Here is a 21,438-nt window from a genome sequence, read left to right as displayed (position 1 = left end):
TATTCGATGAAGGAACACAGAGAACATTTATTTGCCAAAGATTCGCAAACACGTTGGATTATATATCGTTAGGAGTCGAGGAACTTCACATAACTGGATTCGGTGGTAAGAAGTTAAGCTAGTCAGACATGTGGAGAAAATTCGTATTGATGTACATACTCAAGACAACCACAAAATCAACATGGAAGCTGTTATTGTACCGGAAATAGCAGCTCCGATTGAAATGTGCATGAAGGAAGTTTGCAAGCTACCGTACATCAGGAATTTGAAGTTAGCACACCGTTTAGCTGTCAACGACAAATTCGAAGTTCAATTATTAATCGGCGCGGATTACTACTGGAGTTTTGTGGAAGACAATATACGCGGCAATGGCCCGATTACCGTCAAATCAAAGTTAGGATATCTTCTATCTGGACCTATAAACAGGAAATCTACAAACCAAGGAGCGTCAACGGCTACGTTGCATATCTTATCACATCGAGAAAATGTGGAATACGATTTGGAAAGGTTCTGGAAATTGGAGACGTTAGGCATATCGACAGAAGAAAACGACGAAAGTATGGATGCGAAAATTAAGCATTATCAAGAAAATAATATATACTTCCGGGACAATAAATATTATGCAATTTTACCATGGAAAAATGAATATCCGGAACTACCAACAAACGAGAACATTGCAAAAAAGAGAACAGCAAACGTTGTGAAGCGCCTAACGAGAGAGCCAAAAATGCTAGAAATATACGGAGATATCATTAGAGACCAAGAGAGTCGTGGTTTTGTGGAAAAAGTGCCTACAGAAGAAATTTCTACTAAAAAACAGATACATTATATTCCTCACCATCCAGTGAAAAAAGATTCCATCACAACGCCGATACGGATAGTTTATGACTGTAGTTGTAGACAAGATGGCTCATCACCAAGTCTGAATGATTGTCTATCATCTGACCCACCTATCCTGATCGATTTACCGGGAATTTTGACACGTTTTCGCGCAAAGAAATACGGAATTTCAACGGACATCGAAAAGGCGTTTCTTCAAATAAACCTGGACGAGAACGACAAAGATGTGACTAGATTTTTCTGGTTGGAAGATCCACGAAATCCAAACAATGCACTCATTGCGTGTAGATTTAGATCTGTTTTATTTGGAGCAACTTGTTCGCCATTCATATTGAGTGCAACATTGATGAAACACGTTTCAGATAATCCTTCGGAAACAACGGATACCATACGACGGGACATTTATGTTGACAACATACTAACAAGTGTTAACACAGAAGATGATGCTCGGAAATTTTTTCACGAATCGCGAAAATTGTTCTTGGGCCTCCTGGGCCTCCAACAGCACAGTTCTTCAAGAAACAGCGAAAACAGAAGCAGTTATTGATCAAGACTTAGAGACAAAAATTCTTGGAATGCGATGGGATCCAGAACAGGACATACATATGTACTAACATTTGCTAAGAAAGTCAGTAACACAGAGTCAAGATTTATCAGTAAGCGTGAAATACTACGTCAGTCATCATCTATATTTGACCCACTTGGACTTCTCGGACCGGTTACGATAAGGGCAAAACTGTTGATGCAACAACTTTGGAAGCAAAAACTGTCATGGGATGAGATATTACCGGAACACATGCATTCGGAATGGATTGATATGTCACGAGATATACAATCGGCATTAGCGGAAACTAAACTCCCTCGACATTTTTTCAACGAATCGACTCAAAATCACCCGTCTACGCTACATGTGTTCGTGGATGCGAGTGAGAAAGCATATGGAGCGTGTGTGTATATTTACAACGGAGAAAATGCAACGTTGATAATAGCAAAAAACAGGGTTACGCCTTTGAAAAAATATCACTCTTTCTAGGCTGGAACTGATGGCCGCTGTCATAGGAGCCAGATTAGCAAACAATGTTCAACAAAGTATATGCCTAGATTTTGATTCAGTAACTTACTGGAGTGATAGTCAAGTTGTTTTACATTGGCTGTCATCGTCAAAATCTCTCAACAAATTTGTGGAGAACCGAAAAAGTGAAATCTTAAAGCTTACTGCGCCACATTTATGGAAATACGTACCAACGGATACGAACCCTGCTGATTTACAAACTCGTGGTTTGTCTGCGGAACAATTGAAAACGTCAGCGTTATGGTGGCATGGACCAAAATGGTTAAATAACAAGGATCAATGGCCAGTATGGGAACCTCAAAATCGCACAGTTTTGTTGGAAGTTGATACAGATGTTGATGAGATTTTCACCTCAGCAAGTGTCAACGCGACTGGAATTCATAGGATCGTCGACATTACCAGGTTCAATACGTTACATATACTGCTACGCGTTTCCGCCTATGTGTTGCGTTTTATCTCAAATTGTAAAACGAAACGAAGATACAATTTGAGGATGAGAAAAACTGGTATCTCAAAGGCGGAGGAATTGTCGTCTGAGGAAATCGATTCAGCTTTGAAACATTGGATTCTCGGAGTTCAGACTCACGAATTTCATTCCGAAATAAACAGTTTGTCGTTTACGAAGGGGAAAATATACAAATCTTCCATAATAAACCAATTGCGTTTATTTCAGGACGACTCTAAAATTCTACGTTGTGGAGGACGTATCGGAAATTCACCACTAAATGATGAAATAAAGTTTCCAATTCTGCTTCCCAAAAAACATAAATTTACCGATTTAGTTGTCTTGGATACCCATATCAAGGGATTACACTCGGGATCATCACAGACGATTACTCAAATTCGACAGAAATATTGGATTCCACAGATCTGACAATGCGTGAATTACTTGTTGAGAAAATGCGTTCTTTGTCAAAAAATAATTGGGAAACCATATTCGAAACCTGACCCACCTCATCTACCACGAGATAGAGTAACAGACTCTGTGCCATTTCATATTACAGGTGTAGACTTTGCAGGACCCTTATATGTAAAGGACAATGGTACTCAACGGAAAATGTACATTTGTCTCTTTACATGTGCGTGGACTCGAGCTATTCATTTAGAACTAATTCCAAATCTATCAACGGATTCATTTATTCTGGCATTTAGACGTTTTGTGAGCAGTAAAAATTCCCCTCAAACGATGTACTCGGACAACGCCGCAACATTCGTATCTGCACATGCAAAAATAGTGCAAACTCTAAACTGCAACATCAATTGGAAATTTATTCCAAAGGGAGCATCCTGGTATGGTGGCTGGTGGGAAAGACTAATCGGAATGACAAAGATTACACTGAAAAAGGTCCTGGGGAAAGCTCAAATACACGAAGAGAACCCCCGTACTATTTTAAGCGAAATAGAAACCGTTATTAACGACAGACCGTTAACCTACGTTTCATCTGAAATTCAAGATTTACAGCCGTTAACGCCATCTCATCTCTTATATGGACGAATGAAAACTGCACCATCAGTGTCAATATCCCAGGAATATACAAACATTACGCATACCGAAGCAAATAAACAATTGGAGAGAAAAGAATTGGTTCTACAACATTTTCTAAAACGATGGAGAATGGAATACCTAACGGGATTACGCGAGTTTCATAAATTTTCGGGGAAAAACGATACCAAAATTAAGGGTGGTGACATAGTTCAAGTCTACGAGAATATGCCTCGTACGAAATGGAAGTTAGCTAAGATAGATGAACTCATTACAGGAAACGATGGATTAGTACGTGCAGCAAAAATCCACACTGCTTCAAACAAAATCACAACGCGACCAGTTACCAAACTTTATCCTCTAGAACTTCCTTAGATATACCTCACCTTGTGATGAACTTTGTGTACTACGGAGACGTACTATACCTTGGTATAGAACTTTATTCGAATTTAATTTATGAACTGCTATAATATATAGACGTTTTCCGAAACTGTTACAAACTTTTGGCCGAGAGATACTTGTAGAACATTGACAATATACTTATTATATATATGTATTGTGTAAAATTTATACTATGCGCTTTCTGTGGCCGGAGAATGTCGCGAAATGTATTGCTGTGTGGGTGTATGTGACGTCATAATGACTTTGACGTGCTATGACGTTGTTGTAAAAGTAAACGGTTAGTTCAGATAAACAAGTAACGATGAAATGACAAGACGTGTTGTTTTCACTAGCTTAGATAATACGAAACAGTATTTGAATTTGTGTCCTTGGTGGTAGAGCAACATGGCATACTTCCAATGCCGCAACATTCTACTGCCATCTCCATATATTGTGGCATGAACGGAAACCTTTCAAAGAAGTCCTATTTTTGTGAAATTGGTTGCATAATTATGAATAACATCATCTTGTGCAATAGGGGCTCCATCCATGTTTGATGCTGGATCTTCAATTCTGTCAACATTGACAGTAATGGCATTCAAGAAAAATGCATCAACAATTTCACCTACTAACTGACGTAATACTCTCTTCTTCATGTTTTCATCTGCAATTCGTATTGCGGTTGGTAATTTCTTACATTGGCTCTCAATATTTTCCATCCCACAGTATTCTAAACATGCAGCAATTACATGGCAGTGTGTTACTAAATCAATGAAGTCACTTGCAGCATGATACTTTGAAGAAACATGTTTGGAGACATTCCTGCGATTCACAAGGTTCTTCAGTTGGTAAAGTGTGGTGGCATCTCTGCAACTTTCGGGCTTAAAATATTTGTCCATAATCAACTAAATAATTAAAAATATATTTGTAAATAAAAGTCACAGAAAATGTATACGATACATGTAGTTTCTCCATAAGGGCTGTTCCATTAAAACATATGAGGTACCCGGGGACGGCAATTAAAAAACAAGAGATGTTTGTAAAACACATATGCCCCCCATGGTGCAAAATTGGAAAGGGTTATACACACACACACATCATTTAATTGAGAGTAGTATCATCAATTCAAAATATTGAGCAGACAATATCTTCCTATGTCAAGAGTGGATTGACCATGTGACCTAAAAAATCAATAGGGGTCATCAACTCCTGAAGATGTACCAGTGTACCAAGTTTGATGTCTGTCAAGCAAAGGGTTCTCAAGATATTGAACGGACAGTATATCCCTATGCCCAAATTGACAATTGACTTTTGACCATGTGACCTTAATATAATTAGTAGTCATCTTCTCCTGAAGATGTACCAGTGTACCAAGTTTGATGTCTGTCAAGCAAAGGGTTCTCAAGATATTGAGCGGACAGTATATTCCTATGTCCAGTTTAACCTTTGACCATGCGACCTCAAAATCAATAGGGGTCGTCTTCTCCTGAAGATGTGCCAGTGTATCAAGTTTGATGTCTGTCAAGCAAAGGGTACTTGAGATATTTAACGGACAGTATATTCCTATGTCCAGTTTGACCCTTGACCTTTGACCATGTGACCTCAAAATCAATGGGGGTCATCTTCTTCTGAAGATGTACTGGCGTACCAAGTTTGATGTCTGTCAAGCAAAGGGTTCTCTAGACATTGAATGGTCAGTATATTCCTATGTCCAGTTTGACCTTTGACCATATGACCTCAAAATCGATAGGGGTCATCTACTCCTTAGGATGTACCAGTGTGCCAAGTTTGATGTCTTTCAAGCAAAGGGTTCTCAAGATATTGAGCGGACATTATATCCCTATGTCCAGAATAGATTGACCCTTGACCTTTTGACCTAAAAAAAAAAAATAGGGATCCTCTTCTACTCATAACTAACCCACATATGAAATATCATTATCATCAAGTGAATGGTTCTCAAGATATTGAGCGGACAACACATGGTCTACAGACCGACCGACAGACAGACCGACCGACCGACAGGTGCAAAACAATATGCCCCCTCTTTTTCAAAGGGGGGCATAAAAATCTATGGGTGCTTGTCATTGGTAGAAAATTGCATATATGGTGGGTACCTACTGCCAGAAAACTGCATCTGTGGGTGGTTGTTTTGATAAAATCTTTATTTTTTTTACCGAAACTGAGAGGAATGCAACAAGAGAAGGGAAGGGTTGAAAGTAGAATGTGAAACAAACGCCGTTTTCTGTCTTCATTTTATCTCGGTCGATGAGGTTCCGCGATCCGGTTATCGTTTCCGGTTTGACTCTAAAATTATAGCGACCGGAAATTAGATTATCTCCCTTGTCCAATATGGAAAATGAAACGTGCTCGTGGTCCATTGAAACGGTTTTTGATTTTTTTTCTAGCTGCAATAATGTAGCCCTATCCAATTTTTTTTATTCTGACGTTTTTGGGATGAGGCTACAATTCCATAGGATCTCCGTAATGGTGCAAAATAATTTTATGAATAACCGATAATAAACTCTGTGTATTAGTCCCAAATGTTGTTTACACCAAAAGGAGTACCAACTTTGTGCTCGGGCATGTCTAATAAAGGTGTTTTTCATTAAATATAATGTACAACATGCAAAATTCTTCGTCTGCTCCGCCATGCTTGTTATCGCGAAATCCCGTAGGTGGATCTAATGAAAAAGCTTAACATTGACAATCGGCACAAAAATGTAGTTACTTGAGCCACTTCGACAAAGAAAGGAAAATCATATTGTTGCAGAAAGAATTTACACTCTGCTGTTCGGTTTTTAACTTGATATTAAATTCAAACCTTTTCAATACCGACGAAATAGCTTCCGCCTCCATACTTGTCCATTGATGTAAATACTACTTTATATGGCATATGCAAATGACTTGACAATCGGAAGTTGAAACTTCAGTACATCAAACATGGCGCACAAATATGAATCGAGAAATTGGAATTTATCGAAATTGTTGAAAACGGTAGCATAGAGCCTCACAAATCTTAAGTTGCAGGTTGTAAATTTATATATTGACTAAGAAACATAGAATATCATTTTATTTACGTAAAGAAAGTCAGGAAATGTTTAGAATGAGCGCAAATGTTGCGGAAGTGAATCACTCCTGCATTTGCACCATTACGGAGATCCTAAGGAGTTGTAGCCCTCTCCCTAAAAAAAAATCAGAGAGGGCTACATTATTGCAGTTAGATTTTTTCATGCCCTAAAAAAATTGAAGTATTTGATGGAGAGTGACCCAGATATATTGTCAAGCTCAGATCTTGCACCTATCAGTAATCTTATAGGAGTAAAAGAAGACAGAATAGTGAAGTATGTTGAAGATGTCAAAGAAAAGGAACGAAATAAACTAAAGCAGAAGAAATTGTTAGATAGTTTTAAAGACAGTCCAATATTGTTACTAACAATTGCTGAGTTAAAGGTATTATTGCATACACACTTTCAAAAGCCAACACACACTGGAAGAAAATCTAAGGCAGACTTTTTAGTTGCTGTGGACAAGGAAATCAAAAGTAGAAATATATCTGATACTTCTTTATATGAGACACTGGAAAAACTTTTCCCTCAAAAGTTTAGAAAGTCAAAATCATGACATTGAATTTCAGAGATTTGCAGCTAGTTTTACCTATTATTTTATAGACATGGTTTTGAATTCTAGGTATTTGTTACCGATGTATACACAACAGTCAGTGACTTTTTTAAAGCAATATGCAATGGCCTCTCTTGAACAGTCATATGACAATTAAATTTGACAAATGCTTTATCCAATTTTTGAATAGCCATTTTTATAGAATTTGTCTTTTTCAAATTGACAACTTATTCGGATTGGCATTATTTTTTTCAGTTTTGTGTCCACCCTGGGTGATTTGATATGTAAAAAATTCGGTGATTGTTGTGTAGCATGCCAACTCAAATAATTGACTTAATGTTGGAGTATAAAGTGCCAAAGTTAGCGTTTGGACAATCTACAATGTATATAGTTTTGGTTGTGCGCTGTTTTTTGTATAAAGATTAGAACTGTATTTTGTGTTGAAGTTTAAAGAATATTTTTCCAATCATTAAAACTTGTTCTACCTGTTAATATTAGTATTTGTCATCTTATGTTGAACTATGACTACAGAATTATAGATTTTAATGGGGTTACCCAACCCCATTACTAGCATAAATTTTGCTAATTTAATTTCCTTTAGATTTTGTCTTATACTCATCTACTTTGACCAATGAAGGAAAATTTATATTAAATTTCAAGAAATTTCAACCACACATTTTCATTTGAATAATTTCAATAGATATATAGAAATTTCATCAAGCAAACTTTTTATCACTGAGATGCTCTAAATTTGATATCAAATCGAATTAAAAAGTTAAGCTGATTTTTACAGAGTTATTTCCTTTAGGTGTTGGGTACCACCTTAAATACACAAATTTGGAGAGGGATATAAAAGTCTTCAACTGTCAGAAATGGATCGAGTCCTTCAGCTTTTTATTATCGTTTTCCCAAAGAAGTTGTTGTTATTCTATAGCATTTGGACACTCTCTAAAATTAACTTCATTCAGTGATGACTGTTTATTAAACTTGGTACATAGTTTTTAGAACGACATAGAACCCTATTATTTTTTTTTTCAAAGGTTAAGATCACAGGATCCAGTTGTCATTCCATAACATCCTTGTAAACAATGCAATGAGCCGTAGTGTAACAAATATCTAAGACATCAGTGTCGTAGAGACACATTTTCTCGTTTTTTAATACTTAAAATACTAGTCAATTTTAAAACTTTTAATAGTTGTTTTTTAACATTTACAATACTAGACTTTTTATGAACAGGTAGACTTATAAAATTAATTTAGTTCATCATGTTTAACAAAGACAGTCTTGATAAAATAAATTGATGATTCTATGATCAAGCTTCATTAACATCTGAAAATAGACCTCTATTCAGGGGTTATAAATAGTCATTCATACATATTGAATTTAAAGAAAAAGTGTATTTCACATTTATTTCACTTCTATGGGTGTTGCCGCACTATCTAAAATTGCTTCTGTGATTGGTCCCTCATTACATTTTTATGGAGTATTAACTACAGATTGTCTCCCCAGCTCCCCAAATTGGAAGTGCAACCTCCTCCCCTTAATTTACTGCATGGTATGGGTGAGAAAGCATGAGCAGGAACATAAACATTATGATCTCCTATAACCCCCATAGGAAAAAGTGATTACAACCAATATATATTTACAGTCTCCACTCCTCAGATCCACTTTAACTTTCAGGATAACAATTCAATCATCCTCTACCTACAATATGCACATCTGGCATTGAAGCATTGTACAAAGTTTCAAGTCTATCCAATAAGCCATATAGGAGGAGAAGCGTTCACAAGATTTTATGACAGACAGATGGACGGACATAAAGTACGAAAACAATATGTCTCCCTCTCAAAGAAGGTAGACATAATTCCAGTTGTAACATTCTAATTCAGTGGCTGAACAAGAGGACCATAGGCCTTATCAGTCACCAGGAACCAGTTGCACAAAAGTTATCTTTAACTGAAAGGTGAAGATAACGTACAGTGATCAATCTCATAACTCCTACAAGCAATACAAAATACATAGTTGGGCAAACACGGACCACTGGACACACCAGAGGTGGGATCAGGTGCCTAGGAGGAGTAAGCATCCCCTGTCGACCGGTCACACCCGCCATGAGCCCTATATCCTGTTCAGGTAAACGGAGTTATCCGTAATCAAAATCAGTGTACCAAGAACGGCTTAACAATCGGTATGAAACACATCAGACAGCATTTGACCCAATGATATGTTGTATTGACGAACTAGATCGTTATAACGACCATAGAATTTGCGAAATGCTGACTTCAATCGAGACTGTTGAAACCCCTGTACTATCAACTTGTTTGTCAGTAGCTTACCTCGATTTAAAAACTGACTATACGTAGAACAAGCTCTTGCATATCGAATCAGTTGAGATATATAAACACCATATGCTTTCATTCATATGTCGATTTGATATATCCCTGTGAGCTCGAAATAAAGGACACCACAGAGTCGTCCACTTCTGCTTCATACTTAGATATTTTATTGAAAGTAGACATTAACGGCAAACTGACAACTCAACTGTATGACAAACGGGATGATTTCAGCTTCTCCATCGTCAACTTCCCACATTTATGTAGCAATATTCCATTATCACCTGCATATGGTGTTTATATATCTCAACTAATTCGATATGCAAGAGCTTGTTCTGGGTATAGTCAGTTTTTAAATCGAAGTAAGCTACTGACAAACAAGTTGATGGTACAGAGATTTCAACAGTCTCGATTGAAGTCAGCATTTCGCAAATTCTATGGTTGTTATAACGATCTAGTTCGTCAATACGACCTCGCATTGGATCAAATGCTGTCTGACGTGTTTCATACCGATTGTTAAGACGTTCTTGGCACACTGATTTTGACTGCGGATGACTCCGTTTACCTGATGAGGATGTGGGGCTCACGGCGGGTGTGACCGGTCGACAGGGGATGCTTACTCCTCCTAGGCACCTGATCCCACCTCTGGTGTGTCCAGGGGTCCGTGTTTGCCCAACTATCTATTTTGTATTGCTTGTAGGAGTTATGAGATTGATCACTGTTCGTTATCTTCACCTTGCATTTGGCAGATAGTTTTGTAGATGTTTGAGTATCTCAATCATGTCATTCATTTTGTTCTCATTTTTGGCTAAGATTCCCAAGGGTAACTATAAAAGTGGAAAGGCAAAACAAAAACATAAATAAAATGAATTTATGTATCAATATATTTTTATAGTCCTTCTCATTTTGTAGAATACTTACATTTCTTTCAATGAAGTAATTATTTTTACTGTATACCGATAATAAAATAATTTTACTTTGCTTTGCATCATTCGCCATTTAAGGTGGCTCACTACACCCAGAAATAGTTTCTCAAATCCGAATGAATTGATTTAATCATAAAAGATATGATGATATATAATAGGTATTTATGCCAAAAAGGCAGGAAATATGCAAATTTGGATTTTAAAAAATTATTTTCATAAAATTATTTCAACACATGATCTGTGGTTCATGAACCCAATGCTTTAACCAATGCACTGAGCTACGATGCTCTTCGGATATTGACGGAAAACGCAGCGTCTAGTTGCACGAGACTATGATATGCTACCATGCCGATCAGACCGACGAAAGAAAACACGTACCCTAGGGCGCGAATAATTGGTAATTACTATCAGATACGTTTAGTTCTTATGACTGATGAACTTTCTGTACACAAATGCAATCGTAAATAGTTACATCATGGTTTGGGAATGTATATCTGTGCAGTAAGATATCGAGGAATTTCGGGGTAACGTTATTTACCAACCTCGTCCCAAAGATGAACATGGTAAATATATCAAGTGATGAAATAAAATATCCAATTAATAAAACATATTATTTGTCTTTTATAGTCCAGTATGTTGCAGGAAGTATTATTAAACTTGTACTGTGTATTTCCACAGAAAGAGTTATCCATAGTAACGGGAATAATTAGGGAACCGTAACACTAATAAGATTTGAATTATCCCCTTTTTGAAAATTGTGAATTTTCCAAATTCATTCCAATTTTCAATGCAAAAAAAAAATACAGATATAATTTAATGGTTTTTTCTTTCTTTTTCTTCTCTTAGAACACATTGTAAATTAAATAATAATAACATCTACATGAAAAGGTAAATATAACGAACAAATCAATCTCGTTAAAATACGGCTAGATTTAAAGCAGATGTTAACTAAGATTTGGATAGAATCCTTCTAATATACTAAGCATTTTAAAATTTTCTGCTGTTATTTCTTTCACGTTTATCAAGACAATCTCATATAACACAGTTGGTTGCATTTGATAACGAAGAACTTTGTCACCAATACATCATGCCACATCAAACAATATCGGGAACAACTTCACCCATAACAATTTTCACTTTCGACTTCCAAACGAATGAGACTTACCATCATGGAAAACCGGTTATCAGTAAAGATACACATTATCGAATACAGAACTTCATTCATAGAATTGTAAAAAGAAGAGTTCCATACTTTTTGGTCATAACAATGCTACATACGATTTTCCAGTCTTCCTGAGGAAATTACGTGAATCTCGTTTGGTGCCAAAATTCCTTCAACACATAACCGGATGCACCGATACCTTTAAACTAGAGAGAAGGAAGTTCAAGAAGAGTGGTATTGAAAATTACAAACAGCAAAATCTGATATTTAGTGCTGGGTAATAATTATGATGCACGTAGTGCAAATGCCGATGTTAGGGTTAGGAGTCTCCAAGAACTGATGAGTAAGCTGGACGTTTCAGAAAAAATGTATTTTCATTCAATGTAACAGTTATATCGGTCTTTCCCGCTTCTTATTAGTGGATCACATATCTCCAGACCAGTACATCTCCATATGAGTGAAAGATTCTTGAGAGGGACGTTAAACAATATTCAATCAATCAATCTCCAGACCAGTAGCTCGTAGACTAGCACAAAATGGACTATCTCAGATGCTACCTTTCAGGTAGGGATGGTGAAGATGGAAAAAAAACTGTGTTGTTGGAGCATAATGCAAGGAGTGGACTATACATGAATACAAACAAAGAAGGATGACGTAAATTCCTTACTTCCCTAACAGTGAAATTCAGCGGAATTAAACGTCTCGTCAGAATGTCTTCCTCATCTTTGTGTCAGTCTGTCCCTCTATCTTTTCATATCGTATTTATGCATTCGTTGAACAGCTGAAGTTTGGTGTTTTCTAAGGTTGGCATAATGCCGACTGATTTTATGAGAGAGAACGATTGATTGATTGTTTGCTGTTTTCCGCCACACTCAACAATTTTTCAGTTATCTGGTGGCGCCCAGTTTTTATTGTTGGAAGAGAGAACCCAGATACAAAGTACCTGGGAAGAGACCACTGACCTTCCGAAAGTAAACTGGGAAACTTTCACATTTAATTGCGCGAGCGTGGAAAATAATATTGAATGATTTTTAGCAGTGCTTCGTTTAGTATCTGGACTATCCTGATTTTGAGTACCAATTTTCACCCGTAATTCTGAACTTTTCTCTATTCACATGCATATCGTGTTTCGATGTAAAACTTATACGGTACCAATTTTGATGCACCAGATGCGCATTTCGACAAGTGATGCTCAACCGAAATGTTTGAAATCCGAAATAACAATGAAGTTTTAGAGCTATTATAGCCAAAAACAGCGTGCCAAAAAAAGTGCAGTCAAATTCGTCTAAGGATAAGAGCTATGCATGAGGGAGATAATCCTTAATTTTGAAATGAATTTCTAAATTTTATAACAGCAATTAAATATACATCCGTATTTTCAAGCTAGTAACGAAGTACTTAGCTACTAGGCTGTAGAGACCCTCGGGGACTAACAGTCCACCAGCAGAGGCCTCGACCCAGGGGTCATAATGTAAAACTTATACGGTACCAATTTTGCACCAGATGCGCATTTCGACAAATAATGTCTCTTCAGTGATGCTCAACCGAAATGTTTGAAATCCAAAATAACAATGAAGTTTTAGAGCTATTATAGCCACAAACAGCGTGCCAAAAAAAGTGCAGTCAAATTCGTCTAAGGATAAGAGGTATGCATGAGGGAGATAATCCTTAATCTCTCAACTGATGGGATACGCAAAAGCTTGCTCTGCGTATGAGCAGTTTTAAAATCGAGACAAGATGCTGACAAACGAGTTGATGTTGCATGGTTTTCAACAATATCATTTTGTAAATTATATGGTCGTTATAAGGATCTATTTTGCCAATACGACCTATCTTTAGGTCAAATGCTGTCTGACGTGTTTCATACCAATTGTTAAGTCGTTTTTGGCACTGTGATTTTGACTACGGATTACTCCGTTTACCCGATCAAGATATAGAGCTCACGGTAAGTGTGACCCGTTTCCACCTTTGGTATATCCAAGGGTCCGCGTTTGTCGAACTCTCTAGTCCCGTGGGGATCCGGGTTAGAATAGGTCCTCAGTACCCCTTACTTGTCGTACGAGGCGACTAAATGGGGCCGTCTTTAGGATGAGACCGTAAAAACCGAGGTTCCGTTTCACAGCAGGTATGGTACGATAAAGATCCCTCCATGCTCAATGGCCATAAGCGCCAAGCATAGGTCTAAATTTTGCAGTCATTCACCGGCAGTGGTGACGTCTCCATATGAGTGAAATCTTCTCATATACAACCAACCAACCGTTTACTAATCGAATATTCAATCAATCAATCGAACTCTCTATTGTGGGTTCCTTGTAGGAGTTATGAGATTGATCACTGTTCGTGATCTTCACCTTGTACATGGTATTATTATTTACAATGTGTTCTACCTATATTCTTATGATTATTGTGGTAGGAAATTTGAAAATACCATCAAATTATATATTTTTATCATTGAAAATTGGAATGAATTTGGAAATACTCACAATTTTCAAACAGGTGGATAATTCGAATCTTAGTATCACCCCTGCATACTTGGAAAGTAGTCATGGAATGTATATATATCGTAGAGGATTCATGAAAAAAGAATACTGAGTAGTGTTTTATTTATTTATCATTATTATTTTTTGTTGTTGCTACATCGTCCCACATATCGTTAATAAACCTTGCTATGCCTACTTTTAGACTGAAACACGCCGTAATTTACTTAAGGCGGGACACAATCATAATTCGCACGGGCAGAACAACGAATAATTTGTTTCGTTTTGAGCCTCGTTCTAATCGGGATTCTATAATAGGTTGTGCACGTTTTCTTACAACCACAGCATCGGTGCGAAGGATGTTTTTTCTTGTTTTACAAGAGGTGCAGAGATAAAATTGACAATGTATTGTCGGCTTTAAGTGTGTGTCATCTGTTTTAAAAATGCCACATTTTTCGATTTTAAAATAATGATACGCTTACGACAAGTAATGTCGGAACATGATGCAATGATAGTGTAATCATATGGTTCCGTTGGTCTACCACCTGTAAGATTCTCGATTATGTGTAATGCTATACGGCTCGTTGGTCTAGGGGTATGATTCTCGCTTAGGGTGCGAGAGGTCCCGGGTTCAAATCCCGGACGAGCCCATCTCTTATTTTGAGAAATTATTTGAACGTAATATATTAAGTATCCAAGATTGTTGGACGAAACGTTTGTTTGTTTTGTTTTTTTTAATTTTTGTCACTCGTTTCAATAACCTACAAGGAGACGAAGCTGAGAATTTCACACCTGATAACGTATATTACGGTTATTTCAATATTACCATAAATAAGTCTCTGAAATCACTAAACTTCCGACGGCCTACATACACTGTAAACTTGCCTTTATAATAAACACTCAAGCTATCCACACGGTGTTATAGATTATCTAGTCGTTATGAATTAGATACAATTTAGGAATTGCCTTACATAAAATAAAATGAGTAAAAGTATAGGGTTCGTCCGGGATTTGAACCCGGGACCTCTCGCACCCAAAATGAGAATCATACCCATAGACCAACGAGCCTCGAAATACTTAGAAAATCCGACTATTCGCAACTTTAAGACTAGGCTATTGCACATGCGATAATTCTGCATCTATCATGGCGCAAAGTTTGACAGTCATTTTTTCGTGTAATGTTTATCTTTTAGTTAGTGGGTTTTTTCACTGAAAGTACATTCTTTAACAATGGAGTCATGAACGGCCTTTTTAGACAGATATTCTATAACACTTCTGACCTAAAACAATGCTCTTAAATGCTGTTTCATATACAGAATAAGTATGAAAATGTGGTTCTAGAATTGATTTTTGTAGGCCTGTTAGTTCAAAGGATAAATTGATGGCATCATAGACGCCTGGGTCAAGGATATCGCACTACAACCTGTATGTAAACAATGGAGAAAAGTCCGCCCTTACGGAACCAAATCTCCTAGCAGCATGTGAGTAGGGTCCATTTGAAAGGTGGAGAAGTGGACACTAAAGAAAATTACGGCTATGAACGGGTAAAACATAACTCTTAGCTGCCTATACGTTGTACTTGAAACTGCTGTCTCTTCTTTTCATAGAAGACATAGCAAGATTAGGGGCTAATACAGTCCAGACCTGGTGACCTGCAACCACCCATGGATAACGAAAAACTAGCTGTAAAGGGTGGGGAAATTGGAAATTAAATTAGACAAAAAGAGCAGAAACGATACCTAATCAGTATTACTGACTGTAGAATTCAAAATACACAATTCCTTTTATTATTTCATAGATTTTAGGACTGGTAGCGGTATAAAAAAAAAAAAAAAAAGCATGGGAACGTAAATATTTGAATGGCGTGTTGATTGATTCAGAAACGTTTTACATATACAGTAGTTAGACAATTTAAGAATAAAGAGTACTATTTCCAGAAAGATGCTAATAAAGGATATACCAAAATTACAAATGATGAATTTCTCGTATCTACAGTATTTATGGTCCAGCGTTGTTTCCATATTAAAAGTAATATTTGTCTACTTAGCTATTTAAGATTATATGAAGTTATATTCTTGGTGGAGCAGAAAGCACAATTTTTCTATTCCACAAGAAGCACGACTAAATGATGTTGTTACTGAGAAAATAGAGAAATGTTGGTAATTAATGAAGCGGCATAAGCAGTAAGAAATCCCGCTCCCGCCGGTAAGTGAGAAAGTTTCCCAGTTTACTTTCGGAAGGTCGGTGGTCTCTTCCCAGGTACATTGTATCTGAGTTCTCTCTTCCACCAATAAAAACTGGGCGCCACCATATAACTGAAAAAAATTGTTGAGTGTGGAGAAAAACAGCTAAACAATCAATCAATCAATATCCGTGGAGGGATGGGTATCATTTTATAACAGTGCTTTTCCCCCTTTATTTCACACTTTAATGATCACTATGTTTTAAAGGGGCTGACTCACGATTTTCCCCAAAATTTTGTTTTTCACTTTTAATGACCAGAGTCTACTGCCTAATGTGTTCAAATGATTTCACATAAAAATTAAGGTTATACATTATCACAGAAGCTCATTTTAGAGAGTTCATTATTTGTTTTGTAAACAAAAATTGCGGTATGTTATTGTTTACGAAAATTTCAGAAGAAATGGATATCGATCCAAGTTTATTATATCTTTCACATTTCAAGCATTCTTCGGGTAAAATGTGTCATCTAAAAGTGAAAATTTGTGATTATGCAAAATTAAGATGCTTTATATTACAAGATTGATATTTCACCGGTTTGTTTGTTTACATAAAAAGACTCGAGTCTTTGTTTACATAACACAGATATTGCTTTTAATCTTGCATTCAGTAGGTCAAAATGTTGGTTGACAACATTAAATGAGTTATATTTTTAATATTTCACATCAAAAATAAAAATATATTGTGTTCAAAAATCGTGAACCAGTCCCTTTAATTAATATGCCGCTTCTATTTCAAATTGGCATAAGTCAGGTTTGTAAAATATTATATGCTTGTAAGTTTTGTATGATGTACAAAAAGTGTAACTGTAGATAACAACAGAAAACAGGCCAGGTCATACTAAAGATCAAGCATCCTAGAAAAACCAATGTAACTACACACTTCTTGAATTTGCAAATACGTCTTTAAAACTGCATTCAGAATGTGATGCATGGAGTGAAAATACCAAAGCTGTAAGTTTCCGGCGAGTTAGAAATATCACAGGATTTAAATGGGATATAGTGTCCGCAAAATACGGCTAGATTTAAATATGGATACAATCCTTCTAACATACATGTACTGACATTTCAAAATTTTAAGGTGCTATTCCTTACACGTCTATCAAGACAATCTCATACAACCAAGTTGGTTGCATTTGATGGCGAGAAACTTTTTAACCAATACATCATGCCGTACATCACTATCGGGAACAGCTTCATCCATAACAACTTTCATTTTCGACTTCCAAAACAGATCAGATGTACCATCATGGAAAACCGGTTATCAGTAAAGATACACTTTCTCGGTTGATATATTAGGAAAAAGAAGAGTCCCGACTTTTTGGTCGTCACAATGCTGCATACGATGTTCCAGTCTTATTAAGTGAAGTTGGTGGCAGAATTCCTTAAACACATAACAGGATAAATCGATACCTTGAAACTAGAGAGAAGGAAGTTCAAGAGTGGTATTGGAAATTACAAACAGCAAAATTTGGAGTCAAAAATTTTCGGTAAAGAATACGATGCACGTAGTGCAACTGCCGATGTCAGGAGTCTCCCAGAACTTCTGAGTAACCTGCGCGTTTCAGAAACAGATGTATTTTCATTCAAGGTAACAGTTTTATCACGGTCTTTCCCGCCTCTTTTTAGAGGATCGCAGATCCACAGACCAGTAGCTCGTAGACTAGCACAAAGTTAACTAACTCATTTGATGCTAGGTTTCAGGTAGGGATGGTGAGGGAGTAAAATTTGTTATTGGAGCATGGTTTTACAGCAAGGACTGATAGATCTATCATGAATGTCTTTATCCACAAAGAAGAATGTAAATTCCTTAATTACTTCCCTAACAGCGACACTGGGCGGAATTATAGGTCTCGTCAGAATGTCTTTGTCATCTTTGTGTCAGCCTATCCCTCTATGTTTTCATATCGTATTTGTGCATTCCTTGAACAACCGAAGTTTGGCATTTTATTTATATTGTATTTACTATATGTTGTTTTGTTGTTGTTGTTTTTTTTGTTTTTTTTTATGGAGGGAGGGGGGGATTTGTTCCGCATATCCTTAATAAACATTACCATGCCTACTTTTAGACTGGCACACGCCTTATTTTACTCGGATTTCAGGCGAAACTTGATCAAATTTCGTACCGGCAGAACATCAAGTAATTTGCTTCGCTGTCTAAAACAATATCATCATTGATCTTGATTTTAAAAAAAACTCTAATCGGGATTTTAATTCTTGTTTGTACACATGTTCTGACAACCACATCGTCAGTGCGAAGGATGTTTTCTCTTGTTTTACAACAAGGTGGAGAAATAAAAACCACTGCCTGTTTCAATTCTATTGTCTTTAAGCGTTTCAACCTTTTTAAAAATGAAAGGTTTTTCGATTTTAATATAATAAGTTTGTTAGTCTTGGTACGCTTACAATGAGTAATGTCGGAACATGATGCAATGATAGTGTAAATATGTTATCAGATAGACGTTCAAATCATATGGTTCCGTTAGTCTACGGCACTTGTAAGATTGACGATATGGAATACTAACATATTGCTCGTTGGTCTAGGGGTATGATTCTCGCTTAGTGTGCGAGAGGTCCCGGATTCAAATCCCGAACGAGCCCATTTCGTATTTTGAGAAATTATTTGAACGCAATATATTATAAGTATACAAGATTGTTGGACAAAACCTTTTTTTTTTTTTTTTTTTTTTTTTTTTGTTTGCTTTTTTATTATTATTATTTTAAAATTTACAATTTCAATTCTTTTGGCATTAAGTGTGTTTCAACTCTTTTAAAACTGCTGTTTTTCGATTTTAAAATAATAAGTTTGTTAGTCTTGATACGCTTACAACAAGTAATGTCGGAACATGATGCAATGATAGTGTAATTATGTTATCAGGTAGACGTTCAAATCATATGGTTCCGTTGGTCTACCACCTGTAAGATTCTCGATTACATATAATTCTATACGGCTCGTTGGTCTAGGGGTATGATTCTCGCTTAGGGTGCGAGAGGTCCCGGGTTCAAATCCCGGACGAGCCCATCACTTATTTTGATGAATGTAATATCTCGAGAATACAAGCATGCTGAAGTTTAAATTTTTCTCACTCGTTTCTATAACCTCCAGAAGGACGATTTCACAAATGATAACGATTAATTTCAATATTACCATAAAATGTCTAAAAATTCACTAATTTTAGCACCACATACACTGTAAACGTTCAATAAACACTCAAAAGTACTCAGAAAGTGTTATGGATCCTCTTAGTTAAGATTACATAAAACGAAACGATTGAAAAAAACAACAACATAGGGCTCGTCCAGGATTTGAACCCCAAAGTGAGAATCTTTTTTTTTTTTTCTTTCTCTCTTTTTTAAATAATCTGCTTCGCTGTCTAAAACATAATATCATCATTGATCTTGATAAAAAAAAATTTTGCCTCGTTCACTCTAATCGGGATTTTAATTCTTGTTTGTACACATGTTCTGACAACCGATGTGGGATGTTTTCTCTTGTTTTACAACAAGGTGGAGAAATAAAAGCCACTGCCTGTTTCAATTCTATTGTCTTTAAGCGTTTCAACCTTTTTAAAAATGAAAGGTTTTCGATTTTAAAATTTACGATGAGCAATGTCGGAACATGATGCAATGATAGTGTATATCATGTTATCAGATAGACGTTCAAATCATATGGTTCCGTTAGTCTACCGCACCTGTAAGATTGTGGAAAGCGAATAATAACATATGGCTCGTTGGTCTAGGGGTATGATTCTCGCTTAGGGTGCGAGAGGTCCCGGGTTCAAATCCCGGACGAGCCCATCTCTCATTTTGAAAAAATATTGACTGTAATATCTCGAGAATCCAAGCATGTTGGAGTTAAAAAAATTTCTCACTCGTTTTTATAAACTCCAGAAGGACAATTTCACAAAAGATAACGATAAATTTAAATTTTACCATAAAATGTCTTAGAATTCACTAATTTTTTACGATTACATAAAACGAAAAGATTGAAATAATAAAAAAAAAATATAGGGCTCGTCCGGGATTTGAACCCGGGACCTCTCGCACCCAAAGCGAGAATCATACCCCTAGACCAACGAGCCACGATGTTTAAATCTGATTATAAAGTCAACATATCAAGCAGAATAAGCCCTAGAAATAACTTCTACTTCAATATTTCCGAGATCCATGTGTAACAAACCAAACACGTTTCTTTCTTGCCTCACAAATATTTCAATAGTACGTACGTTCACAGATGCAGTCATGGGTTTGTTATAAGGAAAGCAAGAGTTGTCGATCTTTCAAGCTTTTTCAACTTATGAAAAACCCCGAGATATTGCGATGAAGGTAGGAAGCGACTAAGGTGTGCCGAGTGATATAACAAGTTTTCGTTAAATAAAGATTTCGTGCATTTAAAGTGCTACCAACCATATCTTCCAATTTATGATACCTCTATCAAACGTATTTCAATCGCAGATTGATTGATAAACTAATTTCCACCAGAGCAAAGGATAGTTAGACAACATTTACTGAATTAATTTTCTTTCACATAACTGGCTCGTTGGTCTAGGGGTATGATTCTCGCTTAGGGTGCGAGAGGTCCCGGGTTCAAATCCCGGACGAGCCCAATCCTTTTTTTCCCCAAATGCAATACGCAACATTTCGAACATTTTGTTACCGTCGAACAAGCAAACATTTCGTTTTTTTCTTTCTTTCATTTATAGCTCTTCCAATACATTTATAGTTCAAGGAGGAAATAAAACGTTACTAAATGAAGTGGCAGATGTTTCTCTAGGTCGATTATAGTTACAGAAATGGACAGACGACACCGATCTTTAGTGCGTTTTTAAAATTCACAATAGATATGTCCATTGTTTTTGTTTATTGTAGATTGAGAAAACCATATCAAAGGAGTGGGGAAAATTT

General features: G+C 36.5%; 1 protein-coding gene and 5 non-coding genes across 6 annotated transcripts; 5 read left to right on the top strand and 1 right to left on the bottom strand.

The window, feature by feature from the left end:
* Window positions 1-181: 181 nt before the first annotated feature.
* On the top strand, window positions 182-1,387 carry LOC125658566 (uncharacterized). Its single transcript, XM_048889851.2, has one exon. It carries the CDS (start codon window positions 182-184, stop codon window positions 1,385-1,387), a length of 1,206 nt encoding a protein of 401 aa, XP_048745808.2.
* A 13,484-nt stretch (window positions 1,388-14,871) lies between these two features.
* Window positions 14,872-14,943, top strand: Trnap-agg (transfer RNA proline (anticodon AGG)). Its single transcript has one exon. It is a non-coding gene; the product is annotated as a tRNA-Pro (tRNA).
* A 4,539-nt stretch (window positions 14,944-19,482) lies between these two features.
* Trnap-agg (transfer RNA proline (anticodon AGG)) lies at window positions 19,483-19,554 on the top strand. The gene has a single exon. It is a non-coding gene; the product is annotated as a tRNA-Pro (tRNA).
* Window positions 19,555-20,258: 704 nt separating this feature from the next.
* Trnap-agg (transfer RNA proline (anticodon AGG)) lies at window positions 20,259-20,330 on the top strand. Its single transcript has one exon. It is a non-coding gene; the product is annotated as a tRNA-Pro (tRNA).
* Window positions 20,331-20,543: 213 nt separating this feature from the next.
* On the bottom strand, window positions 20,544-20,615 carry Trnap-ugg (transfer RNA proline (anticodon UGG)). The gene has a single exon. It is a non-coding gene; the product is annotated as a tRNA-Pro (tRNA).
* Window positions 20,616-21,067: 452 nt separating this feature from the next.
* On the top strand, window positions 21,068-21,139 carry Trnap-agg (transfer RNA proline (anticodon AGG)). Its single transcript has one exon. It is a non-coding gene; the product is annotated as a tRNA-Pro (tRNA).
* Window positions 21,140-21,438: the final 299 nt, after the last annotated feature.

This window comes from Ostrea edulis, chromosome 9, assembly GCF_947568905.1.
Source record: "Ostrea edulis chromosome 9, xbOstEdul1.1, whole genome shotgun sequence".
Lineage (NCBI taxonomy): Eukaryota > Metazoa > Mollusca > Bivalvia > Ostreida > Ostreidae > Ostrea > Ostrea edulis.
The sequence above is the reverse complement of the archived record's forward strand: the minus strand, read 5'-3'. Positions and strand labels throughout refer to the sequence as shown.

What these genes read in the sequence shown, in the direction of transcription:
- LOC125658566 (XM_048889851.2), top strand. Translation starts at nt 182, where the DNA reads ATGGAAGCTGTTATTGTACCGGAAATAGCAGCTCCGATTGAAATGTGC.